Source organism: Taudactylus pleione, unplaced genomic scaffold (assembly GCF_031769625.1).
Source record: "Taudactylus pleione unplaced genomic scaffold, aTauple2 ptg000671l, whole genome shotgun sequence".
In the NCBI taxonomy this organism is placed as follows: domain Eukaryota; kingdom Metazoa; phylum Chordata; class Amphibia; order Anura; family Myobatrachidae; genus Taudactylus; species Taudactylus pleione.
Genome location: NW_028285073.1, coordinates 7,715,200 through 7,742,190, shown reverse-complemented (window position 1 = coordinate 7,742,190; position 26,991 = coordinate 7,715,200). Strand labels below are relative to the sequence as shown.

Genomic DNA, 26,991 nt, shown 5'->3' with positions numbered 1-26,991 from the left:
GGGCACTACTACAGGGGCATAACTATGGGGGCACTACTACAGGGGCATAACTATGGGGGCACTACTACAGGGGCATAACTATGGGGGCACTACTACAGGGGCATAACTATGGGGGCACTACTACAGGGGCATAACTATGGGGGCACTACTACAGGGGCATAACTAAGGGGGCACTACTACAGGGGCATTATATGGGGGCACTACTACAGGGGCATAACTATAGGGGCACTACTATATGATTTCCTTCCTTTCAAATCAAGGGGGGTAACGTCGGCGTATCTAAATATATTTTGGGGTAAAAGGTAAAAAACTTCCCTGACCCCTGGAGTAACTGGTAATCTGTCCACATCTGTATAAGGTTATGGTTACATCCTCTGGCTTTACCTACAGTACAGTGCAGGTGTTTTGGTTCCCCTTTGAGGAGACTCACAGAGCATGAGTTGATGCATTAGGGGAAACGTTGGAGAAACGCTGCTCTATCACAACCAGCAGACATTGTGGCTTCTGTTAATTGGAAGAGCTGGCATAATGATCACATCTGATGTCTGTACTGTTCTGTTGTATGTACGGTGTTATTATTATGTTTAGCTTTTTTTCCTGTATTTTGCTACAGACCGAACAGGAGCAGAAGGGGGAGTCCTATTGGTATTCTGTGACTGCGTCTATTTTAACCAGAATAGTAGACAACATTGAAGTAAGTGAACCGATAATCCTGTATGATTGTTTCCCATCTATTTAAACGTTTCTCGCTTAAATTGTAGCCAGATCGACGAAGGTGATTTATTGTATTGTACTTACATGAAAGCGTTTAGAACTTGCCCCACACTTTATAGCGCTTGATTATATGATGCAGGGACAGCTGTGCTGAGAATGCAAACAATAGCCATGTAATGTAAATACTGATTCATTTGGACCAGGAGACATCGCTGAATATTCATAATACATGAGTGTCAATCACAAGTACTGGGTCCTAGTAACTTGCTGGGATACTCATTCAGACCCCCAAGTTGGCTGCCACCTCTGAGTGTGGGTGACGCATGTTTATTAGAGGCTCTATGTGGATGTCCTCTGGTTTACTGGCTTTTTGAAGTCTGCTAACCAGATGAGAACTTAAATAAGAATAAAGTTCTTCTGTCTGGGTTGGGTACGCGATCCCGGCGGTCAGGCTGCCGTCTCCCTTCGGTTTTGCCATGTGAGAACAGCGCTGTACGTGTTTCATGTTCGTCCTCTTGGCACCAATGTGTTGAATCAGGTGACCTATAATTTCTACTATTGTTTTATTTCCTGTTTAATTTAACCCCTTCGTTGGCAAGGAATAATAGGACTTGTTATAAGCACTGCAATAGTTCAGATGGGAGCGGAACTTTCATAAGTCTCCCCCTTTATATTTGCTTGGACCTGGGCGGGAGGGGGTGCTTGATGATGTCATCATTCCAGGGATGTGATGTTATTAAGCCCCACCTCTCCTAAATAAAGCACAGCTTACGTTTTTACAAGTCAGGACCCACTCAGTGTTGAGGTACCCTGCAGAAATCAGTATGAAGTCCAGTGATGGGGCAATATTTCCCTGTGTCTCACGTCAATGAACTCAGGGCCACACTTATTTGAAAGCAGGGAGTCTCCTCTTTTAGGTTGATGTGGCCTCTTACAATTAGAGACAAGGTATGGGAGAGGGCTCGTAATGCACCTGATCTCACCCATTCTGTCACTTGGGGGCGCCCTGATTTGAAGGATTAGAGCCCCATCTTTCAATTCATGTGCTTCCTTAGTAATTATTGTTTTATAACATGCCATACCTTCAGATCCAGGTGCAGATGCGACTCTACCATCGGTACTTATGTACGTTCCGCTCCGGAACAAAAACACGCTCTCTGCAAAGTCCTAAGGGGGAGATTTAATAAAGCATGGAGATAAATAGCACCAACCAATCAGCTCCTAACTGTCATTTCTACTTCAGGGTCCATAGGGTATCCACAGGATACCTTGGGGTATAGGTGTGACGTCAGTCGCAGGGCACCAAAGAGTTAAGCTTTCAGCCTCCCAGGATGCACTAGGTCCCCCTCCTATACCCCGCCCCCGGGCCAAGGCACCTCAGTTTAGTTTGGTGCCCGGCCGGAGTCGGGTGCACCTGTTGGAGTGGGGGCTAGAAGAGCCCCTGAAGCTTATTCTTCATGCAGCTGTGGCTGCACATCTGGATGAACAGCATGGACAGTCAGTCCTGACGTCCATGCTGTCTTCCCTACACCCCGCCGGTACCAGAACGCCGGTACTGATCCGGGGATGCTGGTGGGCGTCTGGGGTCACAGCTAGCGGTGACCCCAGATGCTCCGGACCATGGCCGGATTCAAGGGGGACAGAGGTAAGCAGCGGGGTCCCGCGGTGGGTCCCCGCTGATCACATGGTCCTAAGTCCCCAGGCAGGGGGCTCCCTGGGGACTGGCTGCAGCGTGGAGCCAGGCGACCAACCTGCGCTTCCACTACCCCCTGGGACAGCGGACCGCAGCAGAGCGGTAGCGCTGCGGCGTCCCAGGGGTTAAATGCATGCCAGGGGAGCGCGCCTTCCCTGTCTCACAGCCGGCGCCTCCCCCGCTGCACACAGCCCTCTCTGCATGCTGCCGACTGGTCCTGTGGCAGCGCTCCTCCCCCAGGCCAGCCTCCTCTCTGCTCCTCGGCGGCCATCTTCTCCAGAACGCATGGTGAACGCTGCTGGAAGCGCTGGACGGAAGCATCGTGGTCTGGGTCCCCCCGCATACCTCTCCTCCGCTGTGGTCAGGTCTGTGTATGCAGCGCTGTGTCCTACCAGGCCCTGTGTCTGTGTAGTTGAGTGATCAGCGCTGTTAGTGCAGGAATTGTTATTTTTCTGCATTGTATGTGACTGTGCTAGCGCTGCTGCCTGTAATCTTTTCTTCTCTAAACTGTCAGCTTTATTACTGTCCCTGTTCTTTCTGCTAAAGCCCTTGCGGTGCGGTGCTGCAGGGTGGTCTCTCGCCTATTTAATACTTAATTGGTGAGAGAGGTCACATACGTGGTGCCATCATGTCTGAAAGTGATTTTCCCCTCCGGCTACAGTGTACCACGTGCAAAGTACTGTTAGCGGAGGGGGAGGGTAGCGCGGAGGGCCTTTGCCGGCAGTGTTTGTCCATGGCGCGGCCTATTACGGTTACAGCACCGGTACAGGAGCCGCCCTGGGCTTGTTTCGCTCAGGCGTTAACAGCTTTAGTGGGCCAGTTAGCTCCGCAGCCCGCGTTTACTCCGATGGGTTTGTCCCAGCAGTCTGTGGTGTCGTCACCCATGCAGGGGTTCCCACGACAATTGGTGGTACCCCACAGTCTCCCTATTTCCCCGCTCCCGGGTTCTCAGGAGCCAGCGTGGGTTAACTCCCTGACGAGTTCTGTACAGCACTTGTCGGATGTGTTGCAAGGGGAGTCTGTGATGCGGTCTCATAAAAGGCCGGTGGCGTCTCTGTCCGCTCCTTATGAGGATGACGAAGGGACGTCTGATGATGGGGAGATTCTAGATCCTTACGATCAGGAACCTCTCCATACTAAGGACGCTGATGCTAAGTCCAAAGTATATATTCCTGGACTTATTCGGGCGGTCCGCACAGCCTTGGTGATTGAGGACGAAGTTCCCCCAGCGGCTAAATCTAAGTATGCCTTTTTCAAAGATGTGAAGGGCGATGCCACAGTCTTTCCTCTTTCGGGTCAGTTGGTGGACCATTTAGAGGAGGCGTGGAAACAACCTGGCAAAAGATACCAGCTGCAGAGACGCCTGGCGGTGGCTTATCCGTTCGCGGATAATTATTTTGCGAAGTGGGAATCCCCTCCACAGGTGGATTCTCACGTGACCCGTCTTGTCCGTAGTGCCACATTGCCGATGCCATCCATGTCCTCCCTTAAGGATGCTACGGACCGCAAGGTAGAAATCTGCCTGAAGTCCGCTTATTCCCTTGCTGGGGGGGCAGCACGGCCGGCTATGGCCATTTGCTGGGTTGCCAGAGCGATGGAGCGCTGGGCGGATTCATTAGAGGCTTCTTTTGAATCCGACTGTCCGGCCGATCAGGCGGAGTTGATTGGCAATCTCCGTGATTCGGCCACCTACATCAACGAGGCGGCTCTAGACATTAGTACTCTGGTGTCTAGAATTTCTTCAGCAGCGGTAGCTGCTCGTCGCACCTTGTGGCTGCGATCCTGGAAGGCGGACGCAGATTCCAAGAAAGGTCTGGAAGCGTTGCCGTTTACCGGAGAAGTTCTCTTCGGTCCGGATCTGGATAAGATTGTGGCCACGCTGGCGGCAGCCAAATCTGCCTGTCTCCCGTCGGCCGCTGCTCCTTCTGGTTCGGGACCATCGTCCTTTCGGTCATCTAGGGCCCAGGGCAGGCCCAAACCACAGTCGTTTCCTCGACAGGCTGGCCCTAAGAAATCGGTCAAGCCCCGGAAGCAGGCATGGAGTACCAGACGTCCGGCCCCCAAGCCAGATGGCAAGCCTGCGGCCTGACGGTCCGGGCCTCCCTTTGGGGGATCCCAGGGTGGGAGGCCGCCTGCTACAGTTCGCCCAGTGTTGGTCGACCACTACGACAGACACTTGGGTTCTGGAGGTGGTTTCCCACGGATACGCCCTCTCCTTCCGGCACAGACCCCCGGCTCGCTTCTTCACCACGGGTCTCCCATCAGACCGGAACAAGGCTACGGAGCTGCGGAAGGTATTGCACACTATGCTCCAGGCTGGAGTTATAGTGGCGGTTCCATTCTCCCAGAGGGGCCAGGGTTTCTATTCAAATCTATTTTTGGTACAGAAACCCAATGGGTCATATCGTCCGATTCTCAACCTCAAAGCACTCAACAAGTCTTTGCGGGTCCCGAAGTTTCGGATGGAGACCCTACGGTCCATCATTCTGGCGCTGGAACCTGGGGACTACTTGGTGTCATTGGACATACAGGACGCTTACCTGCATGTCCCTATTCTTTGGCGCCATCAACAGTTCCTCAGGTTTGCAATCAGCAGCGACCACTTCCAGTTTCGGGCGTTACCTTTTGGCCTGGCAACAGCACCACGTGTTTTCACCAAGGTGATGGCGGTCATGGCGGCTTCTCTGCGGCTGCAGGGAGTCCGCATGTTGCCGTATTTGGACGACCTGTTATTGGTGGCAGGATCTCCAGAGCTCCTGTTACGCCACTTGGACCTGACCATTGCACTGCTGCAACGGCACGGCTGGCTAATCAACTGGCAGAAGTCCACTCTAATCCCGTCTCGGAGGATTCTGCATCTTGGAGCCTTATTGGACTCGGGACAGCAAAGGATCTTCGTGACGGAGGACAAGATCTCTGCTTTACAGTCAAGGGTGCGCAGTTGTCTGCACAGCCGCCGGGTGTCCTTACACTCGGCGATGAGGTTACTGGGCTCCATGGTGTCGGTGTTCGACATGGTGGAATACGCCCAGTTTCACTCCAGACCTCTGCAGCACCTGATCCTGTCCAAGTGGAACGGGCTGACTCAGTCTCTGAAGTCCCAGACGATTGTGCTCACCCAGGAGGTTCGCCTGTCCCTTACGTGGTGGTTACAGACGACCCACCTCAACAAGGGACGTCCGTTCTGGGTTCCAAATTGGGTCCTGTTGACAACGGACGCCAGTCTTCGGGGCTGGGGAGCAGTTTCGGGTCCACACTTGTTCCAGGGCAGGTGGACGCCGACAGAAGCGGAGCTTCCAATAAATATCTTGGAACTCCGTGCGGTCTTCAATGCTCTCCAGCAGGCACAGCGGTTTCTCCAGGGTCGCCCGGTGCAGGTCCAGTCGGACAACGCTACCACCGTGGCCTACATAAACAGGCAAGGAGGAACTCGCAGTCGGGCGGCTCTCGTAGAGGTCTCTCGGATCCTGGTTTGGGCGGAGCGCAATCTTCCGGCCATATCAGCGGTCTTCATCCCGGGAGTGCTCAATTGGGAGGCGGACTTTCTAAGTCGCCAGGACGTTCATCCGGGGGAATGGTCCCTGCACCCGGACGTTTTTCAACTACTGGTGGACAGGTGGGGTCTTCCAGAAATCGACCTCATGGCGTCCCGGCACAACAACAAGTTGCCGGTGTACGGGTCTCGCACAAGAGACGAAGGGGCGTCTCTGGTGGATGCTCTGTCTGTCCGGTGGACGTTCCGGTTCGCATACCTGTTCCCTCCGGTCTCCCTTCTTCCACGGGTAATCCGGAAATTCAAACAGGAAGGAGGGACGCTCCTGTTGATAGCTCCCGCGTGGCCCAGACGGCACTGGTTCTCAGACCTTCAGGGTCTGTCCGTGGACATTCCTCTGCGGTTGCCGCTACGACCGGACCTTCTGTCTCAGGGTCCTTGCCTTCACCCGGACCTGACTCGGCTGTCTTTGACGGCGTGGCTGTTGAGACGGCCATGCTGAGGTCCCGGGGGTTTTCCAGCTCTGTGGTGCGTACCATGTTACGAGCTCGGAAACCGTCTTCCGCGAGGATATACCATCGCGTGTGGCATACGTTCTTCCAGTGGTGTCGACCGAGAGGTTATGCACCGCGGGAGTTTGTCTGTCTCGGATTCTCGCCTTCCTGCAAGCGGGACTAGATCATGGGCTTCGCCTTGCTTCTTTGAAGGTACAGGTTTCGGCCCTATCTGTCTGGTTTCACCGTAGGATTGCTACAATCCCGGATGTGCGCACCTTTATGCAGGGTGTTCTCCGCATTCAGCCGCCCTTTGTTCCACCTGTGGCGCCTTGGGATTTGGCTGTGGTCCTGAGGGCTCTCCAAGGACCGCCGTTTGAACCACTGGGCTCAGTGGATCTTAAATGGCTAACAGCTAAGACTGTTTTCCTTCTGGCCATTGCTTCGGCCAGACGTGTTTCTGAGTTAGGGGCTCTTTCTTGTAGACCCCCTTTCTTGGTTTTTTATGGGAACAGGGCAGTGCTCCGCACTCGGCCCGAGTTTCTTCCCAAAGTTATTTCCCAGTTTCATATTAACGAGGAAATAGTTGTTCCGGCCTTTAACTCACCGGGTCTTTCCGTGGGTGAGGCCTCTTTGGATGTTGTGCGGGCCTTAAGGACTTATGTTGACCGCACTTCTTCGTTTAGGAAGTCGGACGCTTTGTTTGTCCTCTTTGGCTTCCGTAAAAAGGGTTGGCCTGCTTCAAAGCAAACTTTGGCAGCCTGGATCCGTATGGCTATTTCTGAAGCTTATCTTCATGAAGGCCTACCGGTCCCTCCTTCTCTGAAGGCTCATTCCACTAGGTCTGTGGGTCCTTCGTGGGCAGCTCGACGTGGTGCCTCGGCAGTTCAGATCTGCAAGGCTGCTACGTGGTCTTCTGTCCATACCTTCGTGAGGTATTACAGGTTTGACACCTTCGCCTCTCAGGATGCTTCCTTCGGGCGGCGGATTCTCCTTTCTGCACAGGAGCGTCCCCACCCTTAAAGGATACTGCTTTGGGACATCCCCAAGGTATCCTGTGGATACCCTATGGACCCTGAAGTAGAAAATATGAGATATGGTAAGAACTTACCCTTGTTATCTCTATTTCTACGAAGTCCATAGGGTTCCACAGGACTCCCGCCCTGTCGCACCTGTGCTGCAGATGGGCTTTGCTCTGGTCACCGGTTTTCCGTCTCCCTCTGGTGAGAATGTGATTCTTGTATGTGTCCAGATCTTTGTTCTCTCTCTTCCTTCTCCTCCTCCGGCCTATGGCTTGGTAACTAACTGAGGTGCCTTGGCCCGGGGGCGGGGTATAGGAGGGGGACCTAGTGCATCCTGGGAGGCTGAAAGCTTAACTCTTTGGTGCCCTGCGACTGACGTCACACCTATACCCCAAGGTATCCTGTGGAACCCTATGGACTTCGTAGAAATAGAGATAACAAGGGTAAGTTCTTACCATATCTCATATTTTTTCAAACACAGCCTGTAACGTGACAGTTAGGAGCTGATTGGTTGGTGCTATTTATCTCCAACTTTATCTCTATCCAAGCTTAACTAAATCTCCCCCTAAAGCTGATTTAAAAAAAAAATTTCTTCAGGACTTTCTCTAGTTCACTGTAATACACATGGCTGCGTCGTAACGCATGGCTGTTCTTGTAGCACATGACTGCACTGTTTATCGCTTCAAATGAATGACTTGGGGTGTGAAGTGGCAGTGTCCAGTGAGCAACTCCTAAATTCTCGGTAAACAACCAGAGCTGATTTGATAGTCAGTGGATGACAAGATGGTATTAATTTGCTCTAGAGTGTACATGTCAAGTTTATGTGCACTATATTTAAACTTTTGACTGGTGGACGCTGCAGCCACTTTTAGATCCCCCCCCCTCTTTCTTCCTGGCTAGGGGGAGTAGTATAAAGTAAAATAGGAGAAGTAATGATTTGCTGTCATAGAGAAGCCGCTTATTTCATGCAGTCCTGTTACATCTCATCCGCCCATCTTCACTTTTCAACAAAACAGAATGACTATTTGTGGAGATCACTGTAGAATTGCTCATTTATTTGTTTGTCTGTTTGCTGTCAGCTGAAAATTCAGGATGTCCATTTGAGGTTTGAGGATGGAGTTACTAATCCCCTACAGCCATTTTCATTTGGTGTCTGCATCAAAAATGTTTCGGTGCAAAATGCCAGCCGTGAGCCGGTAAGTGACTGTGTAAAGGAATGTTGGATGAGTATTTGCATTTTATCTTTTCCTTTCATAATCTTCAAAACATCTATTTATCCAACACTCAGCAAATCCTTAGCGCATGCTCTGCTTTACCCTCTGTTGTGGAACAACAACTCCCAGCATACTCTACTCTTAAACTGTAAAATTGCAAGGTTAGTTTATATTTCAACAGCGGCACAGTCTGTTTCTCTTATGGGGGACATGCCTGCATTCTTCTCTCACTTTTTGGACATGTAATACATCTTGCCTTTTATAATTACCTCCTCTTTGCTTTTATAAATACTGTGGGCCTGATTCAGAGATGGACGGGTTGCAGGTCGGCACACAAGCAGCTGTACAATTCCGTCCATCATAATGTAAATGCAGAAGGAGATGTCAGACACCACCTCGTTGCATTTGCGAGCAGCGACGCAACCACCCCTGACCGGTTTGCTGCGGGTGCTGAAGCTTCATGCATCCTGATTAGGCACTGGCCACCTCAGAGGCAACGAATCTGCATCGGCCGACGCAGACCGTCGCCTTGTCCCTCCCGGAAAACAGGCGACACGCCCCCATTTCCGGGAATGGTGACGAGCCAGCCACGGCCCGCTCCACCCCACCCCCCCAAACGCTGCAGCTTGGGGGGGGGGGGAGGGTCTGCGAGTGTAATGGTAGGAAAAGTCTGCACATGTCCTGGGCAGGCTCAGACCCCTGACCATCGGAGATGTACATTCATCATCGGATGATTGTACAGCTCTGAATCAGGCCCTATGTTTCACGCAATACTAAGTAGAATGGATTTTGATCATTACAGTTGTTTGCACAGATTTACGGTTTGTTTGCTTTGTGTTTTAGTTTGAGATTGAACTGTGTCTTTTTTTTTTTTTTTTTTTAATGCAACTTTTTGCAGAGAAAATAGGAGTCTAAACATAACTCTTTACCTAATCTGTGCATTTAAAAGTATATTTTGTGTGTGTGTGTAACGCTCCTGGATGAGGTGTTACTGTATGTATTCTATCGCTTGGTTATTTCCGTTACGCAGGTAGAGAAGTTAATGAGGAAGAAACAGCTGGAAGTTGAAGACTTCAGCATTTACTGGGATGTTACAAGCACTTTATTGGGTGATCTGCCTCCTGGGGAGCTACAGGTATATATAACATAAAAGTAGATTTCTGCATTTAGTACTTTCTCTGTACCTGTTCTGACCCTCCTGATGGGTACCAAAGGAGGATAAAACAGTTTGATCAGTTTTGTAGCTAAAGGCCCCGATCTTTGTCTTGAATTCCTAGCGCCTCAGGGGTGTATATGGTCTCTATAGAACTCCAGAATTACTACTTTCCAGTCCAGAGTTGCCAACAGAAGTTCCCGATCTTCACTGTGGGCAAAACTACTTAATTTCAAGCTTTTGCCTCTGGCCTGACGCCTGTGAATCGGAACATGTTTTTACCCTTGTTCTGCCTTAACCCAACAGTATTTTGTCCTGCGAAATCCGCATTAACAGGTCTTTGTCCTTTCCTGCCATCATCTTCTTTTTTTTTTTTCTGATAAGAGCTTGAAGAAAGGAACGGCCACCTCCAGTCAGTCTTCCTGTCATTGAGCTGTGCCTTGCGAATAGGTTGAAGTCAATTCCTCTATCAAATTGTCTTTGAGCACCCTTCCCAAGTTCACATCTTGGCCTCTGCTGGGGTGAGGTAGTCTTCAATTTGTGGTCTCCCAGGAGGCCTCTCTTCCCATCTGAAATGGTTGGCTACGTAACCTCCTATTGGCGAGGCTGTTTCACCCAGATGGGCAAATGTGAGACTACTTTTGCATCTCTGGTTGTTTTTTGATCTGTTCATTCTTTCAGTTTGTTATTGTTTTTTTTTTTCTTTCTTGGGGAACATTGGTTGTTGCTATTATGGTTTCTCTTTTTATTTTTTATTTTTGTTTGACCTGTGGCTCTCTTGTTGGTAGGGTGTTAAGCAGAAGGAGGGCATAGCCTCAATCTTTCTATCTAAGTGCCCTGCCTTTAGGCATGATACCGGAGTCCCATCGGTAATATTATGTGCTCCTTTGTCCTCGGAGATTAGTATATGTCAGTAAGTTTTTGTTTTTCCATAACATTGCTTTGTTGTATTTTGATGCCTTAGGAGGCAATGGACAAAAGCATGGAGAGTCGTGAGCATCAGTACATCCTGGAACCTGTGTGCACGTCAGCTCTTCTGAAAAGGAACTGTTTTAAAGAGCCACTCAGATCTCGGCATCGGCCACGAATTGAGTGCGACATACGTCTCAAGACTATACCACTTACTCTGTCTCAGGTAAACCTTTTAAGACCTACAACCATGTTTATTGCCGATATTATTGCAGTAGAGCATAAAATGACTTAGACTTTGGTGTAGGGATTATTTCTAACTTCACCCAACATGAAGTGAGGTTATGTATCATCACGTTGTGTCTTTACAAACACGGTGCTCAGAGGCAGAGAGGGATGACTCTCGCATCATGTGATGCGTCAGGTGGGGTATACGGAAGGGGGTTGTCCATCTATAACCAGAGGCATTTCTTCTATGTCAACCTTATTGCAAACACAACGGGGCCATTACATTCAGTGGTTTTGACAGTGACTGATAAATATATCTTACGAAGTATGACATTGGGAAGTTTCCTCCACGTTCAAAAGGGTTTGGCTACGGGATGCCAGTAGTCAGAATTCCAATGCCGGCATCTCAACAAGGTTAGGGTACCGACACCTGTCGGTAGGTATCCTAACCCGCCCCCTCCTAATCCTCCCTCCCCTCAGACTAAACCTAACCCTCTTCCCCCCAGTGTCTAAACTTAACCCCCCCCAGTGCCTAAACCTAATGCCCCCCCCTAAACCCACAACTTACCGTTGGGTTGCCGGCGCGGGGATTCTGACGGGTGATGGGATATCGGCGCCGCCATTCTGAGCACCAGTATCCCGACGGCCGGGATTTCAACTACCTCCCTTTTAAAAGAAAGCCTCTTGCGTAAATGTGGACGACCCTTTTAAAACTGAAGTTTTACCAGTTTTACCCCCCGCCAACGGGCCGACATATCGGGCAGTTCGTACAAAATGGGCATTCCGGAGCTCGACCGCACAATATAACACCCCCCCGCTGCATATTGCTGCATGGTATCGTCGGCCGCATCCCCTGATTTGGCTGCATGTACAAAAGATCAGGTGATGCGGCTGACGACCCCACGGGAGCGCGCACTATATGATGCAGTGCATACACACTGCACGATATTAACGAGTTGTTATTTCGTCGGAATCTGCCAACGTGTTTACAATATAGGGTAGTGTGCACCCAGCTTTAGTTTCTGAAGTGCTTCATCTTTTATCTTTTCATAGGATTACAGTCTAATAAAGCCACAATAAGAATTTTATTTTGTTCTATTTGTTTTATTTTTGCTGGGTGTTCAGTTATTGTGTTTATTTCACCTTTAGGCACAATATCAGCAAGTTGTTGAATTTGTTGATGAGTTTGACAGAAAAGAGAGACAGATGAAGTACAGAAAATGGAAACCAAAGTTTCCAGTATCAAATAAGTAAGTAAATGAGCAAGAAAATAGCATGACGTGAGCAAGTCGGCCTTCCTTCTGCTGTTTAACTACAAATTTTAGCATTCATGCCAACTACGCTGATGGGTTTGCCAAAGCTGCCTTTATATGGCAAATCTGTTCTCTCTAACTGAGCATCTGGGGACTGGACCTATGGCCAATGAGGCTTCTGTACATATGTGGTCACTTTGGCCGAATCTGGTGGTATTGTGCTGACAGCCGGATCACATGGCCCCAGTACAGTGAGAATGACTGATCATCGCACCTGAAAGCCATTGCTACTAGCCATTTTGGTACACTGTGTTATAACATTCTCAAATTTGCCTTTTAAATCTTGCTTCTATGTTAAGATTTGTATTTGTCCAACAGCTGGAGGGCCACACTCCACCATTTTTACGCTTTGGAAAACAGGACATGCTGTAAGTGCATTCTCATTTTATCAATCCTATAACAGCTGCAGGGAATGGTGGCTTTTCGCGCTGAATGCAAACCTCTGCGAGATCCGAGAGCAGAGGCGCCGTCTAACTCTGGAGTTTCTGCTGCACCGAGCTCGTGACGCAGTGTTTTATTGTGATAAACGCTATCATCATCTGCAAGGAATTCCATTATCTGTTGAAGATGAGGTAGATTGTTTGTCCTCAAGTTTAGTGGTTCTCAAACTCTGTCCTCAGGACCCCAAACAGTTTTCCAAGGCGCCTAGCCGGTGCACAGGTGTATTCATTACTCACTGACAGGTTTTAAAATACCCACAGGTGAAGCTAATTATTTCACTTGTTATTCTGCGAGGAGACCTGGAAAACATGACCTGTTTGGGGTCTAAGGACCGATTTAAAAAATCTTTGATTTAGTTGAATATGTAAATACAATGTAATAATTTAGATAAACCATCAAACAGCAGTCTATACAATAAAGATAGCTATGTGAGTATCTGGATTTAAAATAAACTCTGATTACTATCATCTTTAAGCTGGGTACACACTGACAGATACATTGGCCGATCAATTGATCGGCCAATGCTTCTGCTGCCCGTCGGGCAGTGTGTACCCGCGATATGTCGGTAAACGTCGGCGTTCACCGACATATCTCATTGGCTGTGCTGCACAGCCGATTGACAGATATGTCTGCAGACCACCCGTACACACACAGCGGCAGCCACGAGGAGGGTGGGACACGCCCACCGGGACATGCCCCCTGGTTGCCGGGACCTGCGGGCAGAGACAGATTTTGGTTGTTCGGTGTGTACCAACAACCATCATCTGCAGATTTATCTGTATAGTTTGTACTCACCATAACTTTGTGAGATATTTCACTGTCACGAAGTACTTTTTTCTTTAGTTTGCACTATAAAAGATACTATTCGTTTTTTTCCGTTTTACAATACTTTAGATCCAAATAGATATAGGACAAGTATGTGGGATCATCTACAACTGTTTTAAGTGTTACAGTAAATATCTGTTGTCTGTATTTATATTTGTGAGGTCCAACCAGACTTGTGGAATAGTCACTTGCCATGTTTGATGCAGACATGGAACATACAGCATGTAGACAAAGGTGAATGGACACCCCTGCGCAAGCAAAATGGTATGCTCCGGCAGCGGTTGTAACGCATGGTCACATGAACTCTGAGAAGTATAGAGATGTTCTTGATAACTCTGTGCTCCCTACATTGTGGCAGTTCTATGGAAGCAACAAAAGTTTATATCGGGATGACAATGCCACCTGTCATGTTTCCAGACCAACGCTGGACTGGTATACGGAAAATTCGGTAACCCAGATGAACTGGCCAGATTTGACGGGTGTGCTCTAGGCCAAGTGGTCCTCCTTAAGGTGGAATGGCAACACATACCGTCTGCTGTTGTCCAGGAACTTGTAGACAGTTTGCCAAGAAGGGAGTGTGCAGTAATCACTGCCCGTGGTGGACCTACAAAGTACTGATGTCAATAAAATCTTGTTGAACTATTTGCTGTCAGTGTCCAATCACTTTTGTCTACATAGTGTACATTACAATTACACAATAAGCCGCTTTCTCCTTGACGTTATGTACACACATGGTTAACAATCTTGGAATCGCACTTTTTTAGCTGCAGCTGGACCGGATTGAGGAAGAACAGTCCTTTGAAGAATTAAAAATTCTACAGCAGCAAGTGCATGACCGGTTGAGAAAGCAGCATGAACTGGCAGAGGTTAGAGACCGTGGGGGTCGGATCTTCTGCTGTACTATTGCTATGAGGAAGTAAAGGTGTCCAGCATGGGCGGTTAGCACCACCATGGCCCCGATTCTAAGTCCCAGACAGGACCACGTGCCTGCAACTAGCGAGCTATAGCAAAGTGCAAATGCTCTGTAGAAAACATTTACACCTTCGTCCAGACAATTCTGTATCAGACAGATCTTAGCTGCTTCTCTCCGTCAGTGCCGTCAGTGTTTCTGGGTGTCATCTGGAGGGTACGCATGTGAGACAACGTGGGAGTATTGTGGACGTGTTGCCAGAGTTAAGCGGGGCATACACGGTGCGATGACACCATGCAATGCGACGGGGGATCCGACGTCCGACATATCGGGCAGTCCCCACACACGGTGCGATTGGGTGCCTGAACGCCTGATATGCCGGCTCCCTCTCCCCTACCTGTGTAGCGCTGCATGGGATCGCACATCGCATCAACTGATCCTGCAATAAGATCAGGGGGTGCGATGTACGACCCCACGGGTGCGCGCTCGGTCCGACGTCAGGCCAATACACTGTGCGATATAGCAGCCAAATCGTACCAATTCGTTGGATCGGCTGCTTTACCGCACCATGTATGCCCCGCATAACACCATATACGGAGGGACAGCTATTTCAGGCAGGTCTCTTGCACCCAGTATGGGGTAGCTTGGTGTAAGTGACAATATTAGTCAGACCAGTGACGGTAGAGGTGACAGATGTACATATAGTCACTTTAGCATTTCATCTGCAGTTCATTTGCATTGCAAATGTATAGACATACGTACCCGCAATCAAATTAGAATCAGGTCCAGTATGTTTTCAGCTAGATGTGGACATTAATATAGGTAAATGATTTACAGTATACTTTTAATGGCAATAATAATAATATAAGGAAAGCATTGCTTGTATGTTTGAGACTGATGAAGGCCTTAAGAACTAACCTTTTGCCTATATAGTTGGTTTAGCCTGAATAATCCCATAAATAAAGCCTCGAGTCCTCCACTTCCTCTATCATGTGCAGCCTTTATGCCCTATAATAACCTTGGCTTTTACATATTGTCTTTGTGCCTCTTTTTACTGTTACCTTTCTTCCATTTTTTTCCTTTAGGGTCACATAACAGCAGACATATTTTTCTTAATAAAAAAAATTGTTGACATATGTATAATAGCTCATCAAAGTTTCAGAACTTTTCTACCATTTTTCATATTGATTTGGTCACCTTATGGCACAGTTCTGTTAGTGTGTATGGGTATTTTATAGTAATGTGCAACGTAAGTATTATAAAATCTCCCAGTTTTAAAGTAGGTGCCTATGTACAGAAAGCGAGATAGTTACTCCAAAAAATTACGCCAAAGCTCACCGACTTCTGCTACCCCTGCCTTTCATGTGTGTTAAACAAATTCGTTAGCCAATAATAATTTGCTTCTCCTAAATCAGTTTTTTCATGTAATTGTTTTTTTGTTGTTGTTTCCTTTTTGTTGTCTTATTGTTGAAATAAAGCATTTAGATGTATCAGCTGCATCACAGCATTGAGAGGTATTATGGCCATACATGGTGCGATGCTCCGTGTAGGGCGACTGCTGATCCGCCGGCAGACAGATCGTGCTGTCCCTGCTGACAATCGCGTGGTCCCTGCTGACCGCAAGATATGCCGGCTCCCCCCCTCCACCATCTGAATGGGGTCGTACATCGCATCCAGATCATATGAACCAGCGGGAAGATCTGGGGATGCGATTTACGATCCCGCGTGAGCGCGCAGCACGATATCGGGTACGATATTGTGCCCATACACGGCATGATATAGCACCTATATCGTGCCGATCCGACAGATCGGCACGTATATCATGCAATGTATGACCACCTTTAGTAAGGCTAGGGCAGCTCTTAGTTATTACAAAATTACAAAAGCATACTGATTAGTTAATTGGCTGATTAAAAAAAAAAGGCTTTAATGTGTGCTTGAGTGGAAGAGCGCTAACATTGTAAGCTCAATAGTCAGGGATCGAAGTGAATGATGAAATAATCCCCTTTAGTATAGAAATAATAAAGGTTTGTTGTCTGTCAAGGTCCTTTGTAATGAAGTATATCTTAAGCCGGGTACACGCTAGACGACCTGTCTACCCGGCCGACCGAAGATGCGATGAACGACATATCGTGCTGTCCCTACGCACCACAGAATCTGGTGAACGACCGCTCAATATTTCGTTCCTCCGCGGCATCCAAATGCATGTGGTCGTCAGTCACATCCTCAGATTGAGCAGCATTTACGGCAGATCTGAGGATGCGACGGTCTACGACACAGTACATACACACTGGACAATTTGAACGATTAGTCGTTCCGATCTGTCGGAAAACGACAAATCGTTCAAAAAGTCGTCTAGTGTGTACCCAGCTTAAGATTTATTTATACCATAAGTTATTAAAAATAAAAATCTAAAGAGATGAAAAAAAAAATTAAATAAAAGATATGGATGTAATTCCGTTTATTGGCCGTATTCAATTAGCAGCGATAATATCGGCCTAAATTGTGGGGATTTCTTTCAGAACCCTTTGGACACCCCCCCCTAATGATAAATTACCACAAAAATGTTTTGTAAGTTGCGTACTTTGTCGAAAAACGACCGTGCAAATTTTTGTCGAAAAAAAAAATAAATTTGAATGTGTGTTTTAAGTATTGTATATTATCACCAGCAATATTGAATACGGCCCTATGTTTTTTTAATCTTTAACCATGTTGATTCTATGACTTGATTATGTTGCCGCTCAGATTTACTTGTCATCACTAAAGAACTTTGTTTTCCCTGTGTAGAGTCTGAGGGAACCAATGTCGGATCCTGCTAGCGGGTCCCCGGTGCCGAGCCCCACAGGAAGCCAGAGCACTGGAATGCTGCAGTACCTCCAGTCCTGGTTTCCGGGCTGGGGAGGATGGTATGGGAATCCCCAGGAAGCAAGTGAAGATCTAGAGAGGTTAACTCAAGATCAGCGACAGGAAGAAAAGTCTTGGAATCCAGAGGATATCTTGGGTGAGTCTCCTGACAATTCCTTCTAAAATGAATGTACTGCTCTTTCTTTAGGATCAAAGAAGGTTGAATAGTGTTCATAGAGATTGGTGGTAGCTGGAAGACTAATGTAGCATTCTAGGTAGGAGGCTTCATATTGTTCTAGTGCTTTGGTCCATGTCGGTCTTGTTTGCTGGACATAGCAATTGTTTTAAAATGATGTTTGCACAGTATATTTCATAATAAATGTGAGCAGATAGTATGGGCGCGTACTATAAAAGGAAGCAGAGAGGGTAAGAATATAAAAGTCAGTGGGTAATGACTGGTCTAGGTGGCTTTAGAACGGAAGTTGCGTAATTCCACACAACGTAGGTGGGCATGTTATAGGCCTCTGAAGACTCATTATAAATGTCGCCAGTAACTTGTAGATTGGAGTTAGATGGGCAGTAAAAAATCTTTTTAAAAGATTTTTTTGACCCTTCCATCCACTTTGTGCAGGGCTTCAGTCAGAAGCTCTGCTGGAGAAACATCATCTCTACCAACAGCAGGCACCGTCTTGGACTCTGAGGGTGAGCAATGTGCACTAGAGGAATTCTCTAATAGACCCGAGGAAGGTGCAAATATTCCATGATGATGGTGTTTGCCACCAGCGTTAGCGAACTGCTTGTGATTGGCTGTTGTGTGAATACATCACTGAGGCTGACTGGTGCATTCTTTATTGCTTGGTTACATGTTGATGCTGATTCTGAGTCTGACCCCTTCGCTGACTATTTTTTTTCCAGCCGCGGTAGCCTACTTACTATGATATGCTAATGTGAGTATCCCCCCCATCTATGCTAGAGTCTGCTCGTCTGCATGGATCCAAGTCGTTATTTCCACTGTTTTTCTGTCCTTGTCGCAGCTGCGGTCATTATTTTTAGGATCTGCACCTACCCCATGCTGGGTGCAAAAGATCCATCAGAAACAGGTGTCCGAGCTGTGTCTAGACTCAACTGAGCATGGAGGTTGAACTTCACGTCCACGACACTCCCACGAGACGCAGTTGTCCCAGTTACCCCTATGTCACGCTGGGCTTAGTCTGCTAGAGATGCGACACAGATGGAGCTATTTGGTACGGCTGACGCATCAGGCAGTCCCCATTTTCAGTTTGACGCATGCGCCGGAAAATCGGGAGATCTGTCAGGCTCATTATGCTTTGGTCAGTCCTGATTGTGGAAATATGCTGGTCAGCCCAGGCCGGGAAACCCTGGGGAGGTGGGGACCACCCATTAAAGGGGTTCCCCCTCTCCAGGGCACCCAAGGCCTGGGCTGATAGTCTATGGCTATCTCTGGCATCCCTCGGCGGTGGGTGCCGAGTTGATTGTGAAAGAAAGAGCGTTATAATAATTTTGTCCTTTACAGCAGAACGAGAGGTCCCAACAAGCCTCCCCCGCAGGCTGGTATTTGGAGAACCACAAGTACCAGCATGCGGGGGATTAAGGGCCTGCTGGTACCTCTAGTTCACCTGCAAAATAAATATTTTAAAAAAAGACAGAACACACACATCGGTTGTTTTATTTTATTACACATCGCACTCTAGTACATTGGCCGAGTTGTATGTTTTCCATGGGAAACGTCTGGATGCGAGTTTGGCTATTGCGAGTTAAGGTAATGCGAGAAACATGCTAGATGCATGTTCTCGCACCCTATTACATGTCAGAGTTGTAGAAAAATGTGAGTTTAGCGCTAAACTCGCATTTATTTACTACTCACATCCTATTACATTTAGCCGTAGCACTAATTACACACTTGCTGGCTTCTAACCAAAGACACCTGGTTCCAGTTTCAAAATAATTTGGGAAGTGGGTTTGTGCGTATTTGTAAATAAATGGCCTGCATTATTTGCTAGGTCCGCATGACCATGTGCCGGGCAGGGCGAGGTGTTCTGGCAATATTTAGAATGATCAGTGCGGGTGTAGAAATCTGGGAGGCGGATTACATTAACATTCATGTCCTCCAGCCTGTACAGTGGTCCCTTTGCCTGGATTAGCATGGTTGATTTTAATTGTGATCCTAAGGAATAAGGGGTTCTGCAACAGTGTGGTCTTGGAGGAATTATGCCCCCTGTGGTGAGCGGAAGAAGGTTCCAGCTACAGTACGTACCAGTTAGCTCGTTTTTGCAGGATGGTTTAGGTCTATTTCTCCATAAGAGAGTAGCACTTATTATTTTGGTGGTGTGGAGCATTTGCAACCACCATTCAGTCGTTAGCTAGTCTGTCCGGACTTGAATTCAGTTTTGAAGGCATTACAAAAATCTTTTTGAACCTCTTGAATCACTGGACTTAAGGTTTCTCACTTGGGAAAACAGTATTTCTTTTGGCTATTTCCATGACCTTCAGGGTGTCAGAGCACAAACCCATTCTTGCTTTTATATGAAAATTATGCTGTCCTCCTTCCTAGGCAGTTCCATATTTTATCTAAATCAAGACATTGTAATTCCAATACTGCAGTAGGTCAGGATCCATCTATGGAGGAAGAGTGACCTCTTTATGTCTTGGATGTTGTTAGGACCTTGAAGATCTATGGCACAAGGACATTTGATATCAGAAAGACTGATGATCTTCCGGTTCTTTATGTACCCCTGTAAAAGTGGTTGGTCTGGGTCAAAAGAAAGGATTATTTGATGGCTCACGGCTGTGATTCGCCAATGCTTGCATTGCGATAAGGACCAGTTCCTGAAGGGCCATTCAACTAGATCAGTGAATGCATGGTAGGCGATGTCCTACGGTGCTGTGCAGTGTCGGACAGGGGACTGTAGGGACCCATGCTTAAAGGGTGTGGCCAGTCACCACAGATGCTTGGCTAACCATTATAGAGGACAATTGTCTGTAGACACCATGGATACTACACTGCATGGTCTGTTCATCCATGTTCCTGCTCTATCTAACTAGCTGACTCTGGAATAGAGTAACAATGTATTTGAGTGCACTGTCTGAAACCTGACAACAGAAGAGGTGGGCAGTAGGGCCCACCGGGGATTTCCCCTGTAGCCTTGTGGGCCAGTCCAACCCTGGTGCTCCAGTCCATATTTTTACCAAGTTGTACAAATTCAATGTGTTTGCGACTAATGGTGCAAGGTTTGCTGCGTAAGGTGTTGTACACAGTAAATCTGTGAGTGTACCCTCCCAACGGGGCAGCTTCAGGACATCCTCAGGTTCTAGTGTCTCCTAATGGGAAGGTAGCGCAAATGGCATAATATACAGGTTATATACTTTACTCTCAATCCATTGGAGGGCACTAGACTGGTAATATATAGACGAAAGTATATTGGCTTGATATGTACTTTTTCTTGTATTATATGGTTTATCAATTATTCAAGTAATTATGGTTGTTTAAAAGTTGATATTTATAGACTGCCACAGGGGGGTTCTTGATCTCCAGCTTAATTTAAACAAAATAGTTACTTTAATGATGAAATTTAGAATTACCCCATTGTTTCTCTTTGCCATGAAGGAACTGATGAGATGTTTGATCCTACCTCTAACACCGCAAACTTGAATACATTCACTAAAAGAGATCACGTGTTTGCCAAGCTCAACTTCCAGCTGGAGGGCGGCACAATTACCCTTCTACACAAGGAGAACAGCAGCTCTGCGCCCAGAGAGACGGCCTTCATGCAACTGGAATTCTCAGGTATTTCATATTCACAAACTATTTTCCCACTCTCCTATAGTCAACACACATGTCATCAGCAGTGGTGTTTGTTTTCTTTTTCAAACTAATAGTGGATTTAATAACGAAATTTAAAAATTTAGGCTTCTCTGTTTTGCACCTTTTTATTATTGGCATCTGTGTTTTTAGTTCTATGTAATGTTGTTGATGAGATGGATTTGTGGCAGCCTATTCACAATACGGAGACGTGTCACCGCCCGTGGAGTGGAGTGGAGTGCCCAGGTTCTCTGTCAGCTGAGGGAGAGATTTCTTGGCTTCTTTTACTCATCTGTGCGGCAGCCGGCTTGTGTGACCTCATGGTCACTCAGCCGGCCGAAGGGATCGCAAGTGATCTGATGCTGCGTTCTCAGACACAGCTCGGATCAGTAATGTATGAAGAAGGTGTGACGCCTCCTGCTGCATTACCATGCTACAGCTATCGCACATGCTGACATGTTAGTAGCTGCGATAGCATATCCGCTCACAGCTGAATCACCCCCTCTGTTCTCCACTGATTTTGGAAGCTGTACTGATTCCAAACGGTATGAGAATACGCTGCCTGCACTGTCATTTACTGCTAATTTGCATAGAGATCCAGGTTATAGGCGAGGACAGTGCAAAAAAATGAAGGTTGCAGGTGTACTTCAGGGTCCAGTCTTCAACCCAGGCAACGCCAGGTATCCCAGCTAGTGTTATATAATGTAGCTAAATTCACCATCATCATGCTCAATTGCCAACAATGATATAAAGTTCTATGTAACGGTACTAGTTGGCTCATTATGCATATGATCAAATGCCAGAAGGGGACAGTTTAGCATTGGAGAGTATATTTTATGTCCTTGTTTAATGACAAAGATAGTATATTACCTGTATGGCTTTTACTCCCTTCAAAGTGAGTGATGTGAGTTTGTAACACATAGGCAAGACCACGTGTGTGTGTGTGTGTGTGTGTGTGTGTGTAGGAGGAAGTACTTGCTTTCCTCGTGCATTGCACACTGTAATTTTGGCCATTTAGTTAGTATATTATACGGGCCGTACATCAGAGTGGCGATTCCCCTATGCCGACTGATGATTGGCAATCCATCACCGGTACAGGGAGACGCAGAATGTTAAAATTCCCCCGAATCGCCCATTCTGACCTTTTTATGGTTGAATTTGTCCGATCCCCTGAGCCTGCCGTCATCAGAACAGGAATTGCGGCAATCAGTCGCAGATGTATGGGCCCCTTTAGTCATTACTACAAAAAAATTAATTGGCTGTTTCCATGGCTACAGATCTCACTAAAGGGTGACCAATATTTACGTTATGTTTACCAAATAGTAGCAACAGTCATGTTGGAATTTACCAAATGTCGATTTTTGGGTATCTAGTGTAAATCCTATTCACTTTTGACACTTTTTTTTTATTTTTGGATATTTTTTTTTTTTCCCTGTTGAAGTTGGTAAACATTTTTGTTTACCACTTTAAGATGGCTAAAATGGGGAGTGAGTGAGAGGACTACTGAGAAGCAGCGATGTCCATGATTGTGGCTTCTCATTGGTTCTTCCACTGGAAAAAAATAAATAAATCACACAATCCAGTTTATAGCAGCGACTGTGAGAACAAGCACAGAGCCTGGCTGGACCGAGCAATCTCTGGGGAGGGGGCACTGCTGTAACGTAGTGGCTGGTACTGTGGGGGTACTCTGGCGTTAAAGCTGATGTATAGTATAAATTGCTGATCAGCATCCCATTGTTTTTGAAACGTTCTTTGGAAAAATCTGAATGTACTTTGTAAGATAAACATGTATTCCTTTCTCTATTAAGTGAAAAGGTTTTTGTGATGCTTTGTGTTTTATTATTTCAGGGATGACGGTGAGAGTGGAGTCTTTGCCTCGTACAGATTCCTCCCTATTGTTGGTTCAGCTGGGCGGATTATTCCTCAGAGATCTGGCCACACAAGGGACTATTTTTCCTGATTTGGTCTACCCTAATGCTGTAGGTAATTTGGTGTTTGTCTTTCTGGAGGAAGCTGTTAAACATGCATCTAGCACCTTCTCCTCCTTTCTAGTGTCCATAAATAAGGGGTGAATTTTATGCTTACACAATTCTACAGATTTACACAGTCATTAATTCAGTTTAGAGATGATCTGATTGGTAGATGGGGCTAAACAGCACCACTCCCCTTTGCAGCAGATCTAATGGCGAAACGCGTCTTCTAGGATTTGGTGAATCCAACAGCAGTGAAGCAGTCAGTCAGTAGCCTCTAAAGCAAATATCTTCAGGCAAACCCGTCTGGTGGTGTAAAGTGGCTTCTATAAGTACCTTTTGTGAGGGATTCTGTACGTCATACCTTTTATGTGGTCACATTGATAGAAGATTGACCATAGCAGTTGTGCACAACATGGAAGAACTAGAGCAAATGTAATGTCTTCAATAAATGGTTAGAATATGTTGTTGGCATTGGTGAGACCATAAGTGACACCACTTTTGTTTATTTAGAACTTGGACATCACGGATATATTTGCTAAAGATTCATTTTTCAAAGTCTCCAAATCTCTGCGAATTTAAGGGCTGAATTTAAAAGGGCAACAGTAATGAATGCAAAACTATTACCCTTTTAAATCCAGCCTTCGGGAATCGTTGCTTTGAAAAAACTAATTTTAGTAAATAAACCTCCAAAGTGTTTGTCCAAAAAAACCTAAGAAGGTGACACCCAAAAGAATGTATTGGATCACTCAGGGAACCTTATAATTTATTCTATAAGGCAGCTTAGGATAATGACAGCAGTGCACAGCGACTTTATAAAATCTGCTTGCACACTTTATGCTGGTGTTAATGTATCTTACACTGCTGCATGGTGAAGAGCACGTTTTTTTTTCTTAAAAATTTTGTTTTTAAGATACTTTACAAAAAGATACTTTACAAAAAAATATTTTATCAATAAGAAAATGTTGATTCTTGTCTTCCCCAGGAAATACGATGTGCTTAATTGTAGTGTATTAATGCAACAATCAAAGTGTTAACAGCATTCGTTCTCCTTCTGTTTCAGCAAAAAGAAGTGGCCTGTTTATCCCCGCCGTCCAGCGTGCACGCGGGGACGGCAGACACGCCAAGTCCCTGCAAATGTAAGTTCCCTCTTTCAGTTCTCAGACGAACCATTTACCAGTGACTGTATGTTTGTATTCTGATTGTCTCTGTGTTCCCATGATCCTTTGCATAGATTACACATCAAAATACTTTTGCAAAATGTCGAACAATTGAAATTCGAAGTGAAATGATCTTCGGTTAAGGACGATGCTATTTACACCCATCTGCTTCTGCCGTTCCAGGGTCGTTTCAAGAGAGGAGGGGGCCCATGTGCAGTCTCCGTCACGGGCTCCCTCCTCTCAGTCCGGTGGCCGGCAGCGCTCTGAGGGCAGCACGTCCAGCGCCACACTGATAGAGTGTGCCCAGAGTCTATAGCGCAGGTCTCAGGGAAAATGGCCGCAGCGCCCATTTTCCAGGCGTTTTTACACTGCTGACACCAGCGCCGACGAGGGACTCCGTAGAGGTAAGTATAATATGGATGCAAGGTGTGCGGTGCAGGGCCCCCCTGGACCGTGTGCCCTGCACACACCCTGCACCCATTATAACTATGCCCCTGTGCCATTCCTACTGGCTTTGTTTCAGTAAAGTGAAATATCAGTGGGACATTGTGTTAGCATTGCGGTGTCATTCAGGTTTTGTCAGAGTAAAATAAGCGTGGTGGGTGGTGCTTAGAAATATGCGGGAATGTGGTGCGGCTAGTTTTGTGTCACACGCGCAGTGCACGTCATAATAAGCACTGGATTGCACAGTAGGTGGGTACACACCAGGCCCAAATGTATTAGCCAGCGATTTTGGCGAGATAGCTGCTAGATTCATAGTTCTAAGGCAAAAGCCTCTAGATTCAAAACCAGACTCCAACATCACGTCAGTGCCCACAAAGAGCAGGCTATTACATTTAGGCCATAGTCTCTGAACTAAAGAGCGAAATCTGCAGGAGACGGTGTGCCTGATTCAGAGTTGGGAATAGAGAGATATCTCTCTCAAATGATGATCTTGGTGAAACCATGCTGCACTGCAGGTGGGGAAGATTTAAAATGTGCAGAGATTTAGATTTGGGAGGGAGGTGTCCAAACTGACATCTAAAGTGTAGAGTAATAATAAAGCTGTGCAGTATTTGTGGGCTACATGTAAAAGCAGCCAGTATTTACCACACATGTAAAATAATATATGTATTTACACTCCTTGCATTGCAACATGCTTTGTCCACACAGTTAAGTGCTAATTCTCTCTCTATTCCCAACTCTGAATCAGGCCCTGTGTACTTTATATTGTTCCCTTTTACAAATTGCATTGCATCTTTTTTTCTCCCACCCCTTTAATATGAGTTTGTTTTTTCCTTTTATAATTTTTTTATTTGGGATTGTTTACAGCTACGGCAGGAGATGACCCTGTGTTTAAAATGTTGTATGAGAAAAATCCAGTTCACAGTCATTTTGAGAGACGACTAGAAGTTAGCACAAGACCACTGAATATAATCTATAATCCGCAAGCAATTACCAAGGTGGCAGATTTCTTTTACAAAGGGAAAGTGCACAGCTCAGGTAATGTGTAACCACTTGTCGTATCCCTACCTTCCATTTTCTTACACATTTAAGATGGAACGTGAATGTTACACCTGCGAGACTGATAAATGTGACCTAGCTGTGTATTGTCTGTATTGTGAAGCAGCTGATGTCTGTGTCCCAGTGGCGTAAATTCATCCCAGACGCCCGGAGGCAAGTTATAATTAGGTGCCCCCCCCCTCCCTCCGTCACAGCGTGAGCACTATAATGTAGTAATTTGCATGCAGACAGGCTATAGATAGATGAAGGCAGCAACTGATGGTCTGACATTGTGCTCTCCACTAGTGTATTGTGGCTTCTCAGGTGCCGAGAATGGGTGCCATGTATTGGGCGGCCGTCATGGTACACTGCTGGTACATAGTTACAGCCCTAAGTGGGCTCAATATGTTGTGGACAATGGAGGAGGTGCCCCTTCAGACCTGGAGCCCGGCGGCAGGCACCTCCATTGTCTCCCATAGTTCTGCCCCTGCTGTGTCCTAGGAATACATGGGTGACCTAGAAAGGGACAGAAATGAATCTGACCTAATGCTGGCTACACACTAGGATGACGGATCGGTAAGCAGACTGATCTGCCGTCTGAGCTGCCAATTGGTAAGCTATACACACTTCCTAATCGGCTGCCCGATGAGTCTGGCCTGACATCACAACTGGGGTGGGCATTTCAATTTACCTGCCCAGTTGAGATGTCCGTGTCGGCGGTCTCTGCAGCCAGCGTATGCTTGGTCGGCTGGTCACAAACATGCAGATGGCTGTGCTGCCAGGACAACCTGATATGTTAGTGAACAACGTCATTCACAGACATAAAGTATGTACACACCCTCCGATGTACTCGTAATATATATCGAACGAACAATATATAGACAAGTGTGTACCCAGCATGACAAACCGAGATGGAACTGCAAGTCTGGCGTACTAGGAACAAAGTATTATTATTATTATTATTCTATATTGTCCTGTAGGTGCACTGTGGTTATGGGTTCTATAGTGATTACATCAAGTGAATGTCATTTTGAATCATTGCTTGGTAAAACTCTAGATGCTAAATTGTTCTAATTCCTGGCGGGTTTTGCAACCCACCGATTTGCTAAGACCACTGAGAAAACACGCTATAGAATAGAATAGAATATCCAAGCACCATGATTTAGATCATGGAAGGAATAGAATAGAAACCTTGGATTTATCCAGTGATGGTTTTGAAAACCTCTGTAAAACCACCAGCAAACCTCCCCCAAAAAATGACTAGGCTCAGACAGGCGAGACAGCAGGTAAATGTATTAATTTTGAT

At 46.6% G+C, this 26,991-nt stretch overlaps 1 protein-coding gene across 1 annotated transcript in view; it reads left to right on the top strand.

Annotated features, from left to right (window-relative positions):
• VPS13D (vacuolar protein sorting 13 homolog D) overlaps positions 1-26,991 on the top strand; it is a 265,234-nt gene that overhangs the window by 11,306 nt on the left and 226,937 nt on the right. Inside the window, exons 5-16 of the mRNA XM_088455788.1 lie at positions 614-694; positions 8,496-8,612; positions 9,661-9,765; positions 10,748-10,918; positions 12,070-12,170; positions 12,637-12,805; positions 14,264-14,365; positions 17,197-17,410; positions 20,879-21,058; positions 22,922-23,052; positions 24,107-24,182; positions 25,515-25,685. Of these exons, the coding sequence (XP_088311914.1) occupies positions 614-694; positions 8,496-8,612; positions 9,661-9,765; positions 10,748-10,918; positions 12,070-12,170; positions 12,637-12,805; positions 14,264-14,365; positions 17,197-17,410; positions 20,879-21,058; positions 22,922-23,052; positions 24,107-24,182; positions 25,515-25,685 (1,618 nt within the window). The remainder of the gene's footprint in view (positions 1-613; positions 695-8,495; positions 8,613-9,660; positions 9,766-10,747; positions 10,919-12,069; positions 12,171-12,636; positions 12,806-14,263; positions 14,366-17,196; positions 17,411-20,878; positions 21,059-22,921; positions 23,053-24,106; positions 24,183-25,514; positions 25,686-26,991) is intronic.